Source organism: Helicoverpa armigera, chromosome 8 (genome assembly GCF_030705265.1).
Source record: "Helicoverpa armigera isolate CAAS_96S chromosome 8, ASM3070526v1, whole genome shotgun sequence".
Classification (NCBI taxonomy): domain Eukaryota; kingdom Metazoa; phylum Arthropoda; class Insecta; order Lepidoptera; family Noctuidae; genus Helicoverpa; species Helicoverpa armigera.
In genome coordinates, this window is record NC_087127.1 from 4,874,938 (window position 1) to 4,888,624 (window position 13,687).

Consider the following 13,687-nt stretch of genomic DNA (forward strand, 5'->3'; position numbering starts at 1 on the left):
TTGAATCGTCTAGCTGAAGTCCAAAAATTTCTATACGTTTCATTTAATTATTATTAATTAGAAAAAAACAAAGAATCCAACACGAGTAAAGAAAAACGCTTGACATTATTTATTACAATTTTCTTTATTTCAGAATAAAAATGCATATCTTCAGACTTGTTGCAACAATTTGGTAGAAACTTGTTGCACCTAACGGAAAACACTCACAATTCGAACTTTGGCGGGTCGCTATTTCCTGTAGGTTGTAGATAGTGTTTATGATATTGATTTCAGAGAGCTTGATGACCCTGGCAATGCACCTGCATATCTATAACATAATATTATATAGGTACACCCCCGGTGATAGAGGGCTGCATCGATTTTGGGCGGTACCAATTTGTATGTATAGACCTGACCTGCTATGTATCTAGATCTAGACAAAGGAAAATCGTACGCTGCGTTTCGATTAGACTCGGTAATTATTATATCGGAGATTATCAATTCAGATGCTTTCATGTTTTTTTTATACTGCAAATGGTGAGCAGCAGTACGAATTCCAAAATGGAATAAATACTTACGTTTTATTTAAAATAATAAAATCATTTGGCTCAATTATTATACATTGTATTACTTTTTGCCACATTTTGTTCTATGATAAATATACAGATGATTAAAAAATGCATTTTCAACAGTACATTTATTCTAATAACAAAGCATCACCTATAAAATGTTTTTCACAAATAAAATGACTATCTCACTAATCAATGAATAATTACAAAATTAGACCCAGTGCCTAACATACCTGCAACCTTTAGGAACAGAAAAACAAAATAGACAGTATGTGAAAATGCAACTTATTTGTAATACACAGTTCAATATAAACAGTAATTTGATTATTTTGTTAACATTCATTATGATTATGAGTAAATGCAATTGGGTATATAAATGTAAGTACTACTGTACATAAGACTTCAGTGATACCCAAAACAAAATAGGTCAAATAATGTTTCAAAAAGGTACCTATTTCTTTTAACTAATAAACTAACATTAAAGCATTCAGGGTGATATTTGAATATTTCCTTTATATATTATTACAATGAAGATGTCAAACAGGTTACAATGAATGTGCTGTTCAGGTTGAATATCTAGTTTATCGCGGCATGGGCGGCATGTTCGGCATTGGACCTGACAGGGCTGTGTTAGTGCCTAGCAGGACCTGAAATAACAAAAAAGTCATTAAGATACATGTTTATGTATTTACAACTATCATTGTAATATGTGTAAGCAGCATCGGGTCATGTATTTACCTGTTTCTGTTGTGACTTTTCCAATTCAGCCATTTGAGCTCTCTCAACTTCAAATATAACTGGAGCAAACAGAATAACTGATGAACTAGCAATCACCCACATCACTGAGCGAGATAGTCCATATAGAGTTTTAACTCCAGACCTGTAACAAAAACGACTTGAACATAATTATCCACACACGAGTAAGCCACGGTCTACTTGTTTTAATTACTTGGCTACGACTGCTACAAAGAAAACAGTTATTAGTAATTACGAACAACAATCAGTACAAACAAACTTGTTTCCCACTTAATTCATAATCAAACCACTTTTTGTTCTACGACCAAGTAGGGTTTTTTGAGTATATCTTGATATTTTGCTGTAACTACATATCAAAGAGACTACCTAACAAGGAATGTTGATGTAACTTACAGTGTGTTTGTAGTAAATGTGTAAGTGCAGCTTCGAACACATTCCGGGAACATCTCAGTCAAGCCCCATAACCTCTCTGATAAGGTTTCGTCAGGTTCCTAAAAGACATATCATATATTTTTCAAACTTATTAACTCACAAATACTATGAATATGAATTTAATGAACATGGTACAACACAACTCACATCATCATATTCCTTCAATGGCCCAGCCAAAGGACCGCCAGTAGGTCCTCCAAAACTGCCACCGGTAGGTCCTCCAATAGTGCCTACGGTAGATCCTCCAGTATGACCTCCAGTAGAGCCTCCAGTAGTTCCTCCGGTATGTCCTCCAGTATGCCCTCCAGTGTGTCCACCGGCTTGTCCTCCAGTGTGTCCACCGGCTTGTCCTCCAGTGTATCCTCCGGTATGACCTCCAGGAGAGCCTCCAGCAGAGCCTCCAGTATTTCCTCCAATAGGTCCCCCTAGAGGTCCTCCTAAAGGTCCTCCAGTAGGTGGCCCACTAGTAGGAGTCCCCGCGCTGGGCGATGATCCTAACTGCAAATAGATTTGTTATCATTAACAGGTCACGTTTGTCCTAATTTCCACTATCAGTAGTCCATACATACAGAGGGGGTTATGAAAAATTCATCGGGTCTACGCTCTGGAGTATCATCTTTGCTCGCAGTCAAAGATTCCATTCCGCTGTCACTTTGTTCCAGTTCATCAGTTAAATCCATAAGCATGTTATAATTAGTACTACTGTTATAAATTAATTACACTTTTGGTTAATTCTAAATAGAATCTTAATTCCAATTGAATTTTATAGCCCCCAAAATCGTAACATGCACTATCCTCGCACAAAAGACGTGATAAGTGTTGCCAGCTTTTTATTTATAATTTAATTTTAATTTTTGTGTATGTTGCATCACCTATGACTAAAATTCAACTAAAAACGCAATTTTATCACGCTTAGAGCAGATTCTTACAGGCGTATTTGGTATTCGGATTTATTTACTTTGCCGTTCAATTTTTCTCCCAAACAGCCTTAATAAAAATGTTGTTAGTTTTTCCCAGTTAAAATGAAAACTTGACGATTCTATAACTTTTGGAGATGTAGGTATTATAATGTTACTTAGGTACTTCCATGGATATATTCCTAACGTCATTGTTAAAAAAAAAAACATAATTCAAAATACTTCTGCTAAAGTGACTACGATGGTGGCTGGTTTATCAAACGACACAGCTTATTTAAGAGGCTAATAGATATAATGGAACTACCGGCAACAATTCTAGTACTTACAGAAGAATTTATCTTTCAGTCATTATGCTTTTGAAACAACTACTTTTTACTAGTCCGTGGGAACAACTACGCAAAGCTACGAATCGAAGTACCTATGCCTACTATATGTAAAAGATATTTACTTGGCAATCAGATGGATTAATGCATGTGCAAGGAGGTTCTGTGGGCATTTCTTGAAATAAATTGTTCTTGAAAAACTAGTCATATAATATAAGTGATATTATATTTGAAAATATCTTTTTACCACTGACATTGCTTCAAAAAAAAGTTCTAATTTTAAAATTTGACAGGAATAATTTTTACGTTTGCATAGTGCTCTAAACGCTTTTTGTATTTAACTTTGTAGCATTTTGATTGACTTTCTAGTTCAGACAACAGCTAGGCTGTGAGCCTTGTTTTATTACAAATTGTCTTTTTTAATGAAACTTATTTGAAAATATCAATGGATCATCATGATTGCTTCATTAATCAAAAATTCAGACAAGTCAAGTGAGACAATATTTATTAAAAATCGTTCGAATGATCGGAAGTAGCACTATTCCTCTAAGTTTAGGTACTTTTGTATGTACTATTCGACTATTTTGTACACAACACAACATTCTCCTAAAAATTAAAGCGGTTAAGTTGGTAGACTTATTTTATTAATAATCTGTGATAATTATGGCAATTGATTGATAGTTGACAGCAGTCTTTTTTCTGGAATCTGCCATAATTCGTGCAATTAGATTAAAATTTAATTTTTAATAGTATTACTTCGTCGATCAATTAATGATTTTAGTCTCCTGGCATGCTTTAGTCATCTTATTTTCATATTCGAATGATACTTTAACACTGGAACAAAACGCTGGTCTGTTCCCCAATAGGTTACATTGTAATTTTACATGCAGAAGTCTTAAATCAGTTAGTAGTTAAATCAGTGAGTGTGTTACCGCTGCCAAAATTGGTGAAGTCTGCCTATGTACCGTTGAGTTTCCTTCAAGTCGTGCTTCGAAGGTATGTATTTGCATTTTTTATACTATTTTGTCAAGTTAATCTGTGTAATAGTAATAGCTGTTTTTGCATTTAATGCTATGGTATTTTTACTGTTAAAAAAATCAATACTTGGAGACGCTGCTTACCTAAGTACCAAAATGATTCTGCTTTGGCTTATTTTCACTGGTTGTACAGTATAAATCTACTGGACTTACTTGTTAGGTGACATCACATAAGGTAATCTAAAGTATTCAAGTAATGGCATTCACTTGTTGTCAAGTTTATCAACTGCATGTTTATTATTATAGAATTGTCAGGACTCTTGAACGTCAGTTTTACCCAAGACTTTAAATTGATGGGCACAGATTGCAATGATGGAGTATGAAATATATAATCTATCTTGGAATTATTTCATAAATCATAAAGATAATGCAGATACTTATGACTTCAGATTTGTATGAGTCAAATCTCTGTGATTGATATATTGCATCCATAACAACAGATAAATAGTGTTGTCCTAGAGGGTAAAGAACCTACCTCTGTATGAGAGTGGGTTCAATTCCAGGTCAGTTATGTAGCAATGTAGCTTTTCTAACTTTGTAGGCACTTTCTTTCATTAAGTACATCTTTTATACCAATGGCTGATTGAAGGCGAAGCAAATCATCTTGAGGAAACTTCGACTATAAAGTCCAAATCACCAACCTGCATTGAGCAACAATCAAAACGTGGTGGTTAACCTTCAATTCTTCTCTGTGTGAGAAGATGCCTGTGCCTAGTAGTGTGACAATAAAAAGGCTGATGATGATAAATAACAACATAGAATCAGCAAGAATCTATAATAATTAATAATTTTCATTAAGATGGGTATTTTTTAAATACTTTCTATTTTCACAGAAGTAGACTTCTTAACGTGAAACAGCTGGTTTTTAATCAGAACCTCATTAATCAGGTTATTTTAGCGAAACAAACAATTGCCAACATGTGGGTATACTTTTATTATGCCTGTCAAACTTGTGAAAACTATGATGATAGTAGTACATTTGGCTTATCAAGATAGAATAGCAACAACAGTACAAGATTTTCCATTAACTATATCTTGTTATAACTGGTTTTTACTTGGAGATGAGTAATTTTTATTGTATTGGTACAGTTAGCTTGACTGCAAACAATAGATAATTAAATATACAAGGTTAACAGAATAATTAGTAGAAATGCCTACAGTAAATATACTAATCATGATGATTGCTTTAAATTCCTACCAAACAGTAGTAATTTAATAAGTTATTGCACCTATTTGCACAAACATGGTGTAAACTGTGTAACATTATGGTCACCGATATTTTACTTGACATAAAGTTATGATAACCTGTGAAACATGCTTTATGTTTAAAGCTATAAAAGTTATTTTCATTTTGCCAATGATAATGCTTTAAATAGCTTGCAAATATCTTATCTACAGAGTATTATAAGGTATGCTTCGTTAGACTACAGATTACGGGTTAATACCTGTGTGAATTGCATGAAAACTTTCCAAGTGAACGAAACGGCTCAAAATATTACAAGTATTTCCTGTAGTGCTTTTCATGCCAAATAAATGCTGCAATGGACATTTCCAATAGGTATTTAGAGAATTCATTGATGTACCGTATTGTGCGATTTTGTTTTCCATTATCTGAAATGCATTATAATTTTAAAAGGAAAATAGTGTTTTTTTACAATGTCAATGAGTTAGGAATCTAATATTCATTTACAAAATTCATTAATAATATTGTAATAAACAACCTTGAAGGGCAATAAGATTAAGAAGAATGGAGTCACATTACACTGCTACTTGCACCTTTTGAAATTCTGGAGATTTATTGTGATTTTTTTTTGTTTGCAACACGTCAGTGCCAGACATACATGACACGTAGCACAATCAACAAAGCTTCAAACCTTTTAGTTAAAAATATGCTAAAATTTTCATAAGACTTGATCTCCCGAAAATAAACTGTGGATCTAAAATTACTCACTCAACCGTCAGGGTTGAGGTTTCATTATAATATGCATTGGCAACAGACAGACGGAAATTTTGAGTTTTAATTTATTCAGTTAAAAAAAAACGTGTTTGTTCCCTTGCCAAGGAGACATTAAACTAAATAATAAATAAATGCTAAGATAATTTCTATTTGTTTTTAGTTAGGTTCTCTTTGTCAGTTGCAATACCTACCATGAATCATTTTTTCTCTGGATTTTTCCAGCTCATAAGCTTATCTTTTATGTAATGTTGGCATTGGTGCAAATTATATAAAAAAATACTCTTGAACTTTTAATATTAAGAAATTCTTTAAATAGTTTTATTATTTACAGAGACTTGAATAAAAATACCGGATTAATGATTCACCTACTGATAAATAGATGGTTGTTTTGAATGTCTATTTTTGTCGCTCGTTTACGTCTATATTTTCTATTTTGATGTGTTAGTACTTTGAACCGTTACTCAATAGTTAATTTTATTTCATCACTTATCATTTGGGACAATAAACAAGTTATAAACAAGCCCCCGATCTGTCAATGGATTTCATTCATTACGGCTGCTTACGTCACGAGTGTCGTCAGGCCCTGAAACGCCACAGCGCGGGTATACCTGCACTCGTATGACTTCCCATGTATTTATGTCTGATATGATTAGTCTTACACTTCCGTATTTAGAACGCAAATAGCCTTTGTTTACTTTTGTGCACCATTGTTACTCGGTCTCGAAAATGGCAATGTCAAAATAGACATACTTACTTAGGTGTCGAGTTGTAAACGACACGTGTACGGATTGTTTAATTGAGGCGGGGCAGTTCTGTGATCACGGTTCTTCGTGCTTGGCATGGTGATTATGGTCTATTATCTCTAGGAAGCTATCAGGCCAACGATTGGCCTTACTTTAGTTGGAACTTAATAAGTAGTTTGTTAGTTATTAGGCAGATTGCGGAACACGAAGTTATATCGTAGCAGTTTCATGAGAGCCCTTAGGAAAAGTAGTTCTGTGAATAATGTTCAGTAAAGTATCAATTATACGTAATTTAAGTTGTTATGTTATGCGTGGGAAGTACGAGCTCATCTTATCTCAGATTGCCGGAAAATAATATCTAATATTCTCAGTAACACTGAACATTAATTTATCATTTTGTTCAGCTAACTATGGTCAATATTGGGTCTTGATAAGATGACGTAATACCGCATGATACAACTGTTATCCAGTATTCGTTAATTGTATCATCATGTTATCGCATGATGGAACTTTCTCTCGTAGAAATAGAGGTTGTCAAAGGTCCATGTTCCATATTTATTGTAAAGTTACGGCCGACTGACGATTGATCAGAGGTCAAACTGGTGCTTTCTGCCTTATCTCAGTCGCATATCTGGTTTATAGCAGATTTTAACTATTCTTTGTCAAGTGGTTGATTTGTTGGAATTGTCTGAGTTCGAATAGTTAGGGGGTCATGTGTATCGTATTTGGGCCAGTACTGTATTTTTTGCACGGGTTAAGTGCACCAAAGTTTGTTAATTGAAGTCAATGGTTTTCTTCCAATTTAATCTTTGGATCATTGAAGAAGTTGTAACATTGAGTTAGTAGACTAGTAAAAATTCTGTCACGTGGACATATATCATACGATTTCGAGTGCAATGTGTTTATACTGAACAGTTGACAAGTAAACAACTAATCATATCCGCCCAGGCCTTATTGAAAGACAATGTGCAAGCAGAATGATATTTCCCGCGGTCCCACACTCGTGGCCCGATGCCAAATCAGCTGCATTCCTGGGACAGTTTCCTCTTTAAGGCCGGTTCAAATGATTATGATGATTCATTTACTGGGGACAATCAATTTATCGTTCATTGAATCATAATCGAAGCTTGGTATAATTCGAAGAATTAAAATTAGCTAGTGATATTTACTGATGGCTTATCACCAGGGTCTGAAAATTAAGAAATCTCTGTAATGCTCACTACGTGCAATCGTAGACAATACCTAAATAAGCAATTGATTTATATTGAATCGGTTTTGTTTTGCGCAAGTTACCATTATTTCACGATGTTTCGAAAACATATCGTAATCAGCGGAACTGATAGTGAAAACTGATTTGGAAGATATGATAAACGATAACATTCAATAGCTATGCATAATATTTTGGTATTCATTTAAAAAGTAAAGCTCGTATTTGATAACTGTTACTGCTACGGCTCCACGATTTAACATGTCCTTTGAAAGCGAACTAAAGTCAACAAAATGCAGCCCAAGGCTCAACTGAGTGCAACAGTACCTCTCACTCGAGTCGCACAATCAAATTGCCATGTCGAGCGGCAGAGACCGAGGTACCCATAAGCGACAGCATTCCCTCTACACGAGTGTGCTCAGAACCAGATAAAACGTTTAATATTGTGTTTGGCATTGAGTGAGATGGAACTGAGAGAACAAGATATTTGCAGTGGTGACTGTTGCATCACCCTGACACTAATCGTCGTTTATCTTCATTGGTCCTGGACTGACAATCTCTTTGAGTACCGACGATTTTCTTAGAACTCGCAAACTAATTTACTCTTTAATTGCAGCCTCTTTGACAATAGCAAGCAATACAGGCTTCTTATGAGACTCAAAATGAGATGTTTACAATTAGTTTGAAGGTTATTAACCCTGCGTACGAACTGTCTCTGGGCATAATGGCACATAGTGGTCATGCGCTTTGTAATTTAATTTACTTGTTCACGACACAATGAAAATATAAACAATTTATAACAGTCTTCATCCCATGATTTATGTCTGGCAAGTTTTGCTAGTAGCTGGAAAATAATGAAATCATTATGTTTATCGCAGAAGTATAACGTTTTAATTGAATATTCACATTTAGCTGAACCTTCTGCCAGATAACCCTGCATGTAACGTTATCGCACAAATATCTGGTTTTGTCCACTATTGTCCATTAAATAACCAGAATCTAGCATTCGTAACATTCGGCTATACGGTGATTTCATCCAATTTAAATTTTGATCTAACATGTAAAATAATATTAATATGAATCTATGAAATACGTGACAAGCAGCGCAACATCGATGCAATACAAACAAAACATATCACTTTGTTATGTTCCACTTTAATTATTGTTAGCGAAACTTATCGAATAATATGTTGATTCTAGATAACAGCGACACTATAAAGAGATGTTTAGGTGATTCGGTCAATGACTCCCCTATTATTGGTTTTAAGTTATTTTAGATTTGTTTTGTTGACTCGTTCTTAGAACATTCTTGACCGAGTTTCAAAACTTCTTTCTTATGGGACAATCTATATGAGTTAGGGAGGAAAAAGCTAAATGCATGCAGTTGAATGTCACATTAGTTTAAATGATAGTCTCACCTATGCTGCAAAACATACATAATTATGTTTTAAATGTTAGTTATATCATATTTTATGAAAGTTTTATTTTATTTAATTTTCTCCTTCAAAGTTCTCTCGTGGAAATTAACTCCATTTAAATGAAATACTAATGTAAGTTCTTGCTGGAATCATTTTCAAAATGAGTTTTCTAAATTACGATTAAGTTTTTGGAATTTGTTAAGCTTCGTATTCATAGTGGAATGTTATAGGGTTTTACTTGAACCAAGTGAGTTGGGTAGTTTCAACAGAAATGTCAGTGTACTTTTAATGTTTCATTAGGCCTTCAACAAAAACTTGTTTTCAGGAGGTAATTGCCCTCAATAACAAACATTGAAACTGCCCCTTTTGGTGTTTAGTGTAGTTTTTTCTTTAATTCTGATTGCTGGACACGTACGTCCTTTAGAATGTTTAATGGATTATGCATCCTTGCATGAGCAGCTATTATGTGAAAATAAAGATACGACGTAAATATTAATCGCTGGGAATTTCCCGCGATATCGTTTTATTGTGATCTAACGATCTTTACTTAGACACGGGTGGGCAACGAACACGACCACATACCACTGAACTTCACATTGCATTATAGCTATTAGACTGACTTGTGGTAGATATAGTTAGTTGGACGTGCACTTATGGTGGTGATCACAGTATCACAAACGACATGAAAAATCACTGCTTGACCTAGAGATGCTTAAAAAACCCTTGTTGTAAATTATGCTCTGTACATAATTATGTAGGGAATGTTGTTAATTCTTGATTTGTTATTAACATTAATATTCTTGTATACAAAATTAATCAGTGATACCTCTTGTACTGGTAGGTATTATTGTATATAAAACATATTTGGTTAATTAACAGCGTAGGTACATAATTAAAATAAATAATCAAAGTCATGGCAGCTTATATTAATGTTTCAGTGGCATTATCGGGCCGAAAAAAAACGAATATAAATGTTTTGAATACCTATTTGCTATATTTAATCATAGTTACAAACGATTTATTATGAACATGTTTTAAAAAAACTTCAACTCAATTGCAATTATAGGTAATTTAAGTTCTAATGGACCCGAAATAAAATTGTTTGGTTATTATTGTAAAAATAAAAGTTAAACTAAACGATAGTATCATGTAAAAAATCTATCATAATAAAATTGACGTATTTGATGACGCAAAACTTGTATCTAAGAATATTATTGTTTTATTTTACGTGATCAAAACAAAGATCCATAAATCTATGTAAGGCATTTATTTTTCACAAAGACTTGGTGGATACAACGCTGATGTTAGACACGATTACGACCTCCTACATATTTATTAACTCTCGGACAAATTACGCACGATATAATTTAATTAGCCGCGGGATTATGGCTAAGAATGAACTAATATTTTCTTGTTTTGTCCTTAAAAGCAGGCAATGTACACAAATGGACTGCTACGCATGTTTTCACTAGTTTTGCGCATTATTTACTCGGGCTCCAGTGTAGTTGTATTGTGTGGTAATAAAGCCCAGTGGGCAATGATTCATTGTTTATCGCGTTTGTGTTCCTTTATAAACAAACACAACGCTCTTATTGTTTCTGCGTTATTCGGCACACTTCGTTACGTACTTCATTTGAAGTTAATTTGGCTGAAAGAACTATTTATGACCACTTGTCCAGAAAATTCGAAGTTGTTCTTATAAGTAAAGCGTTACGTGTCCTAAGGGACTTTGTATAAGTTCGTGTACGATGACAAACTGTTTCGTTCGTTAAATAAATAGGGAGTGTTTTAAGTTGATGAGGTTTCGCTTCAAGGCTCCTGTCATACTGCGGTAGCATTACGTAGCAAGCTATCCAAGGTTCTGAATTTGAAAGGGTCTTGTCATACGAAACAGCTATTATATGAATAGTGCCATGTTTTTAGTGAATTGAAATAGCAACTTAATTGTAGTAGATTAAATGTTTCACGTAAACTATCCCAAAAGGATCGTGTTCTGGAGTATTTCAGTAGACTATTTTGTTAAGTTTATTTATAAAACAAAGTTACTTATAGGTTTACCTCGCCATTATCCTCTATCGAAGTATTAATAAAGGTCATAATGAACTTGAACTTTAGTTACTGTTGACCTTTCTGGATTGGCTGATGGATCATCCTTATTGAGATCCTTTTAATCGTGGCTAGTGAAACTAATATAAATATTATTGTCCCAGAATGTCAGCATTTATCAAATTGTAACACAATACAGCAAATATATAATATCATATTATAACTGCATTGCAGTATGCAATTGTGTGTAGTAAGGTTGTATGAGTTAAGTTTGATGATTCTATCGATAGCCACTAAAAGCGTTTTACAGCCGTTGCTGATACCTAATTTAGTCATCACTTATTATTGGCTCGTCCAATGCGCAATAATAGTTAGACATCTATTTGCAAGTAGGTACTCTGAATAAGTTGTCATTTTCGGAGTATGACAAATGTATGGGAAATTTCATGTAGCATAATTTATTAAAATCAAATAACCGAGCAGCTACCGAGTTAATGTATGGAAATTGCTTCGTCTTAGTTTAAAAACACTATATAAAATATACCTTTCTCATGTCAAAGTTCTGCTCCATTTCCTGCAGGCTGCCGTTAACTAAGTATGCGTAAAGCAACAGCTGTTCAGTGTCGCAGATACAGGAGTTAGTAACATTTTTCCCTTCATAGTTTATTCAACGCTGTCACCAGACTGACTGGCGCGAGTACTTCGTTGTGTTCAATGCCGTGACGGACGGTTTCATTGTTTGAATCTCTTTGGAACTATTCAACCGTTGAACAGAGAACAGAACCTTTATTGAATTTGTGGTCGAAACTAGAAATGTTCAGGTGTTTCGGACACCTACCAATTTGGTTAGTCTGCAGTTCTATCAAAAGGCATTAGTACTGTACAATGTCTTATTTTATTTTGTTCAGTTTCAGTAATCAGCTTAATTACCAGTCTTGTTAGGCCATTGTCAGAATATTTGTTCACTAAATCATTCGTCGGTCACTTTGGGTGGCTCCCTGATTTCATCATGTGACTGGGCTGCGTGTGCCTCATTTGATTTGCATGCCTGATTGCCTGACTCCACAGGCAGAATAGCAATTCGAACAAGGGTTGAAACACGATACATTCTGAGTATTTTTAACATTCATCATTAAATTGTCTACCTACAGAAAAGCCACAAGCTGACGTGACATTACTTGATTGAATGACTACTCAGTTACGCAATTATATTGGTCATAATAACTTTGCTCACAATATCAATTTTCATATTCTGATTTCATGTTTTGCTATGAGTGCAACATACATGGTTTCAAGTGATTGATATCGTTGATTATCTGGAATTCGATTACCTTTGCGTTTGAGACACGTGTTTTATTCTTAGCCGGTTGTTTGCACCGCGTCTCAAGTAATTTTCCATAATTACTCGCAGTGTCTAGGCAATTTGTTACGTAGCGCTTAGTGCGATTTACTGGTAGTATGCGAAGGTGAATCACATTACTATCCGTTATCCGTTCTCCCTTGCGACCGCTGTTGCTAAGCGCACAATTATCCGATGCAGTTCATGAGAACTTTTTGTCTATTGTTTGCATAATACATTATGTAAGCACGCTATTTTAATCTATTTTTGATTACACAATTGCTTGAAATGATAGATATTAAGTCTAATGGGTTCACTATTAGACTTAATAATAACATAATTCCCGTGGTAGCGAAAATCTGTCTGCGATGGCTTCTCTTGAAAGATATCGCTTTTATCGTATAAGATCGATCGCTTTGTAGGCGTTTCAAATCTGTCTAGGTTTTTGTAGATAGTATCGATAGAAGTGAGGCAGAGATGGCTGTGAGAGTCGCCCCAGTTGGCTAGACTCCATCGTCTCATATAACAGTTATAACGTTAATAATATTCTCCTGGAGACGTTCTCGTCTGTCTTAATTAGCTTTATCGATTTTAGCATCAAAATAACAAGGCGAACATAAATTTTTAAAAAATAACAGCATTCTGCTAATGATTTTGCCGAGGCTAGTTTCCATGCACGTTTGAATACTGGCATGATGCATTTAAGGTAATGAATGAGTTAGCGTTTTCGTAAAGAGTTCATTGCTTTGGTATTGTTAAAAACACAAGTATTTACCTAACATTGTTGCTGGTGACATAACAATTGTAACAAATACTTATTATTTAAATTCAATGGAACATACCTGCATAATGTTTGCATGTCATTTTCATTAGTTTTGCTGCCACTGATAAAGTAATAAATGCTTAGCGAGTCTAAACACTTAAGTACATAATTATCGCCTTCGTCACACTAGCTTTTCCAGGA

General features: G+C 34.4%; 2 protein-coding genes across 3 annotated transcripts in view; one reads left to right on the top strand and one right to left on the bottom strand.

Moving 5' to 3' along the window:
- Positions 1 to 661: 661 nt before the first annotated feature.
- Positions 662 to 3,164, bottom strand: LOC110372837 (circumsporozoite protein). Of its 2 annotated transcripts, none has more exons than XM_021329824.3 (5): positions 3,102 to 3,164; positions 1,884 to 2,234; positions 1,698 to 1,795; positions 1,287 to 1,428; positions 662 to 1,195 (listed from the first exon to the last, which is right to left on the bottom strand). In XM_021329824.3, the coding sequence occupies exons 1-5, from the start codon at positions 3,147 to 3,149 to the stop codon at positions 1,130 to 1,132; spliced, it is 705 nt and encodes a 234-aa protein (XP_021185499.2). In that variant the 5' UTR covers positions 3,150 to 3,164; the 3' UTR covers positions 662 to 1,129. The 2 variants fall into 2 exon arrangements, with proteins under 2 accessions (XP_021185499.2, XP_021185498.2); XM_021329823.3 differs by lacking the exon at positions 3,102 to 3,164 and adding an exon at positions 2,306 to 2,564.
- A 474-nt stretch (positions 3,165 to 3,638) lies between these two features.
- The window catches only part of LOC110372867 (inositol hexakisphosphate kinase 2), a 38,743-nt gene continuing 28,694 nt past the window's right edge, over positions 3,639 to 13,687 (top strand). The window contains exon 1 of the mRNA XM_021329877.3: positions 3,639 to 3,972. The gene's annotated coding sequence lies outside the window, so the exon portion shown is untranslated. The remainder of the gene's footprint in view (positions 3,973 to 13,687) is intronic.

Coding starts and splice junctions, on each gene's coding strand:
- LOC110372837 (XM_021329823.3), bottom strand. CDS start 2,422: ATGCTTATGGATTTAACTGATGAACTGGAACAAAGTGACAGCGGAATG. Junction 1,796..1,883: donor CATTGAAGGAATATGATGAT/GTGAGTTGTGTT, acceptor TATGTCTTTTAG/GAACCTGACGAAACCTTATC. Junction 1,196..1,286: donor AAAAGTCACAACAGAAACAG/GTAAATACATGA, acceptor TTGTTATTTCAG/GTCCTGCTAGGCACTAACAC.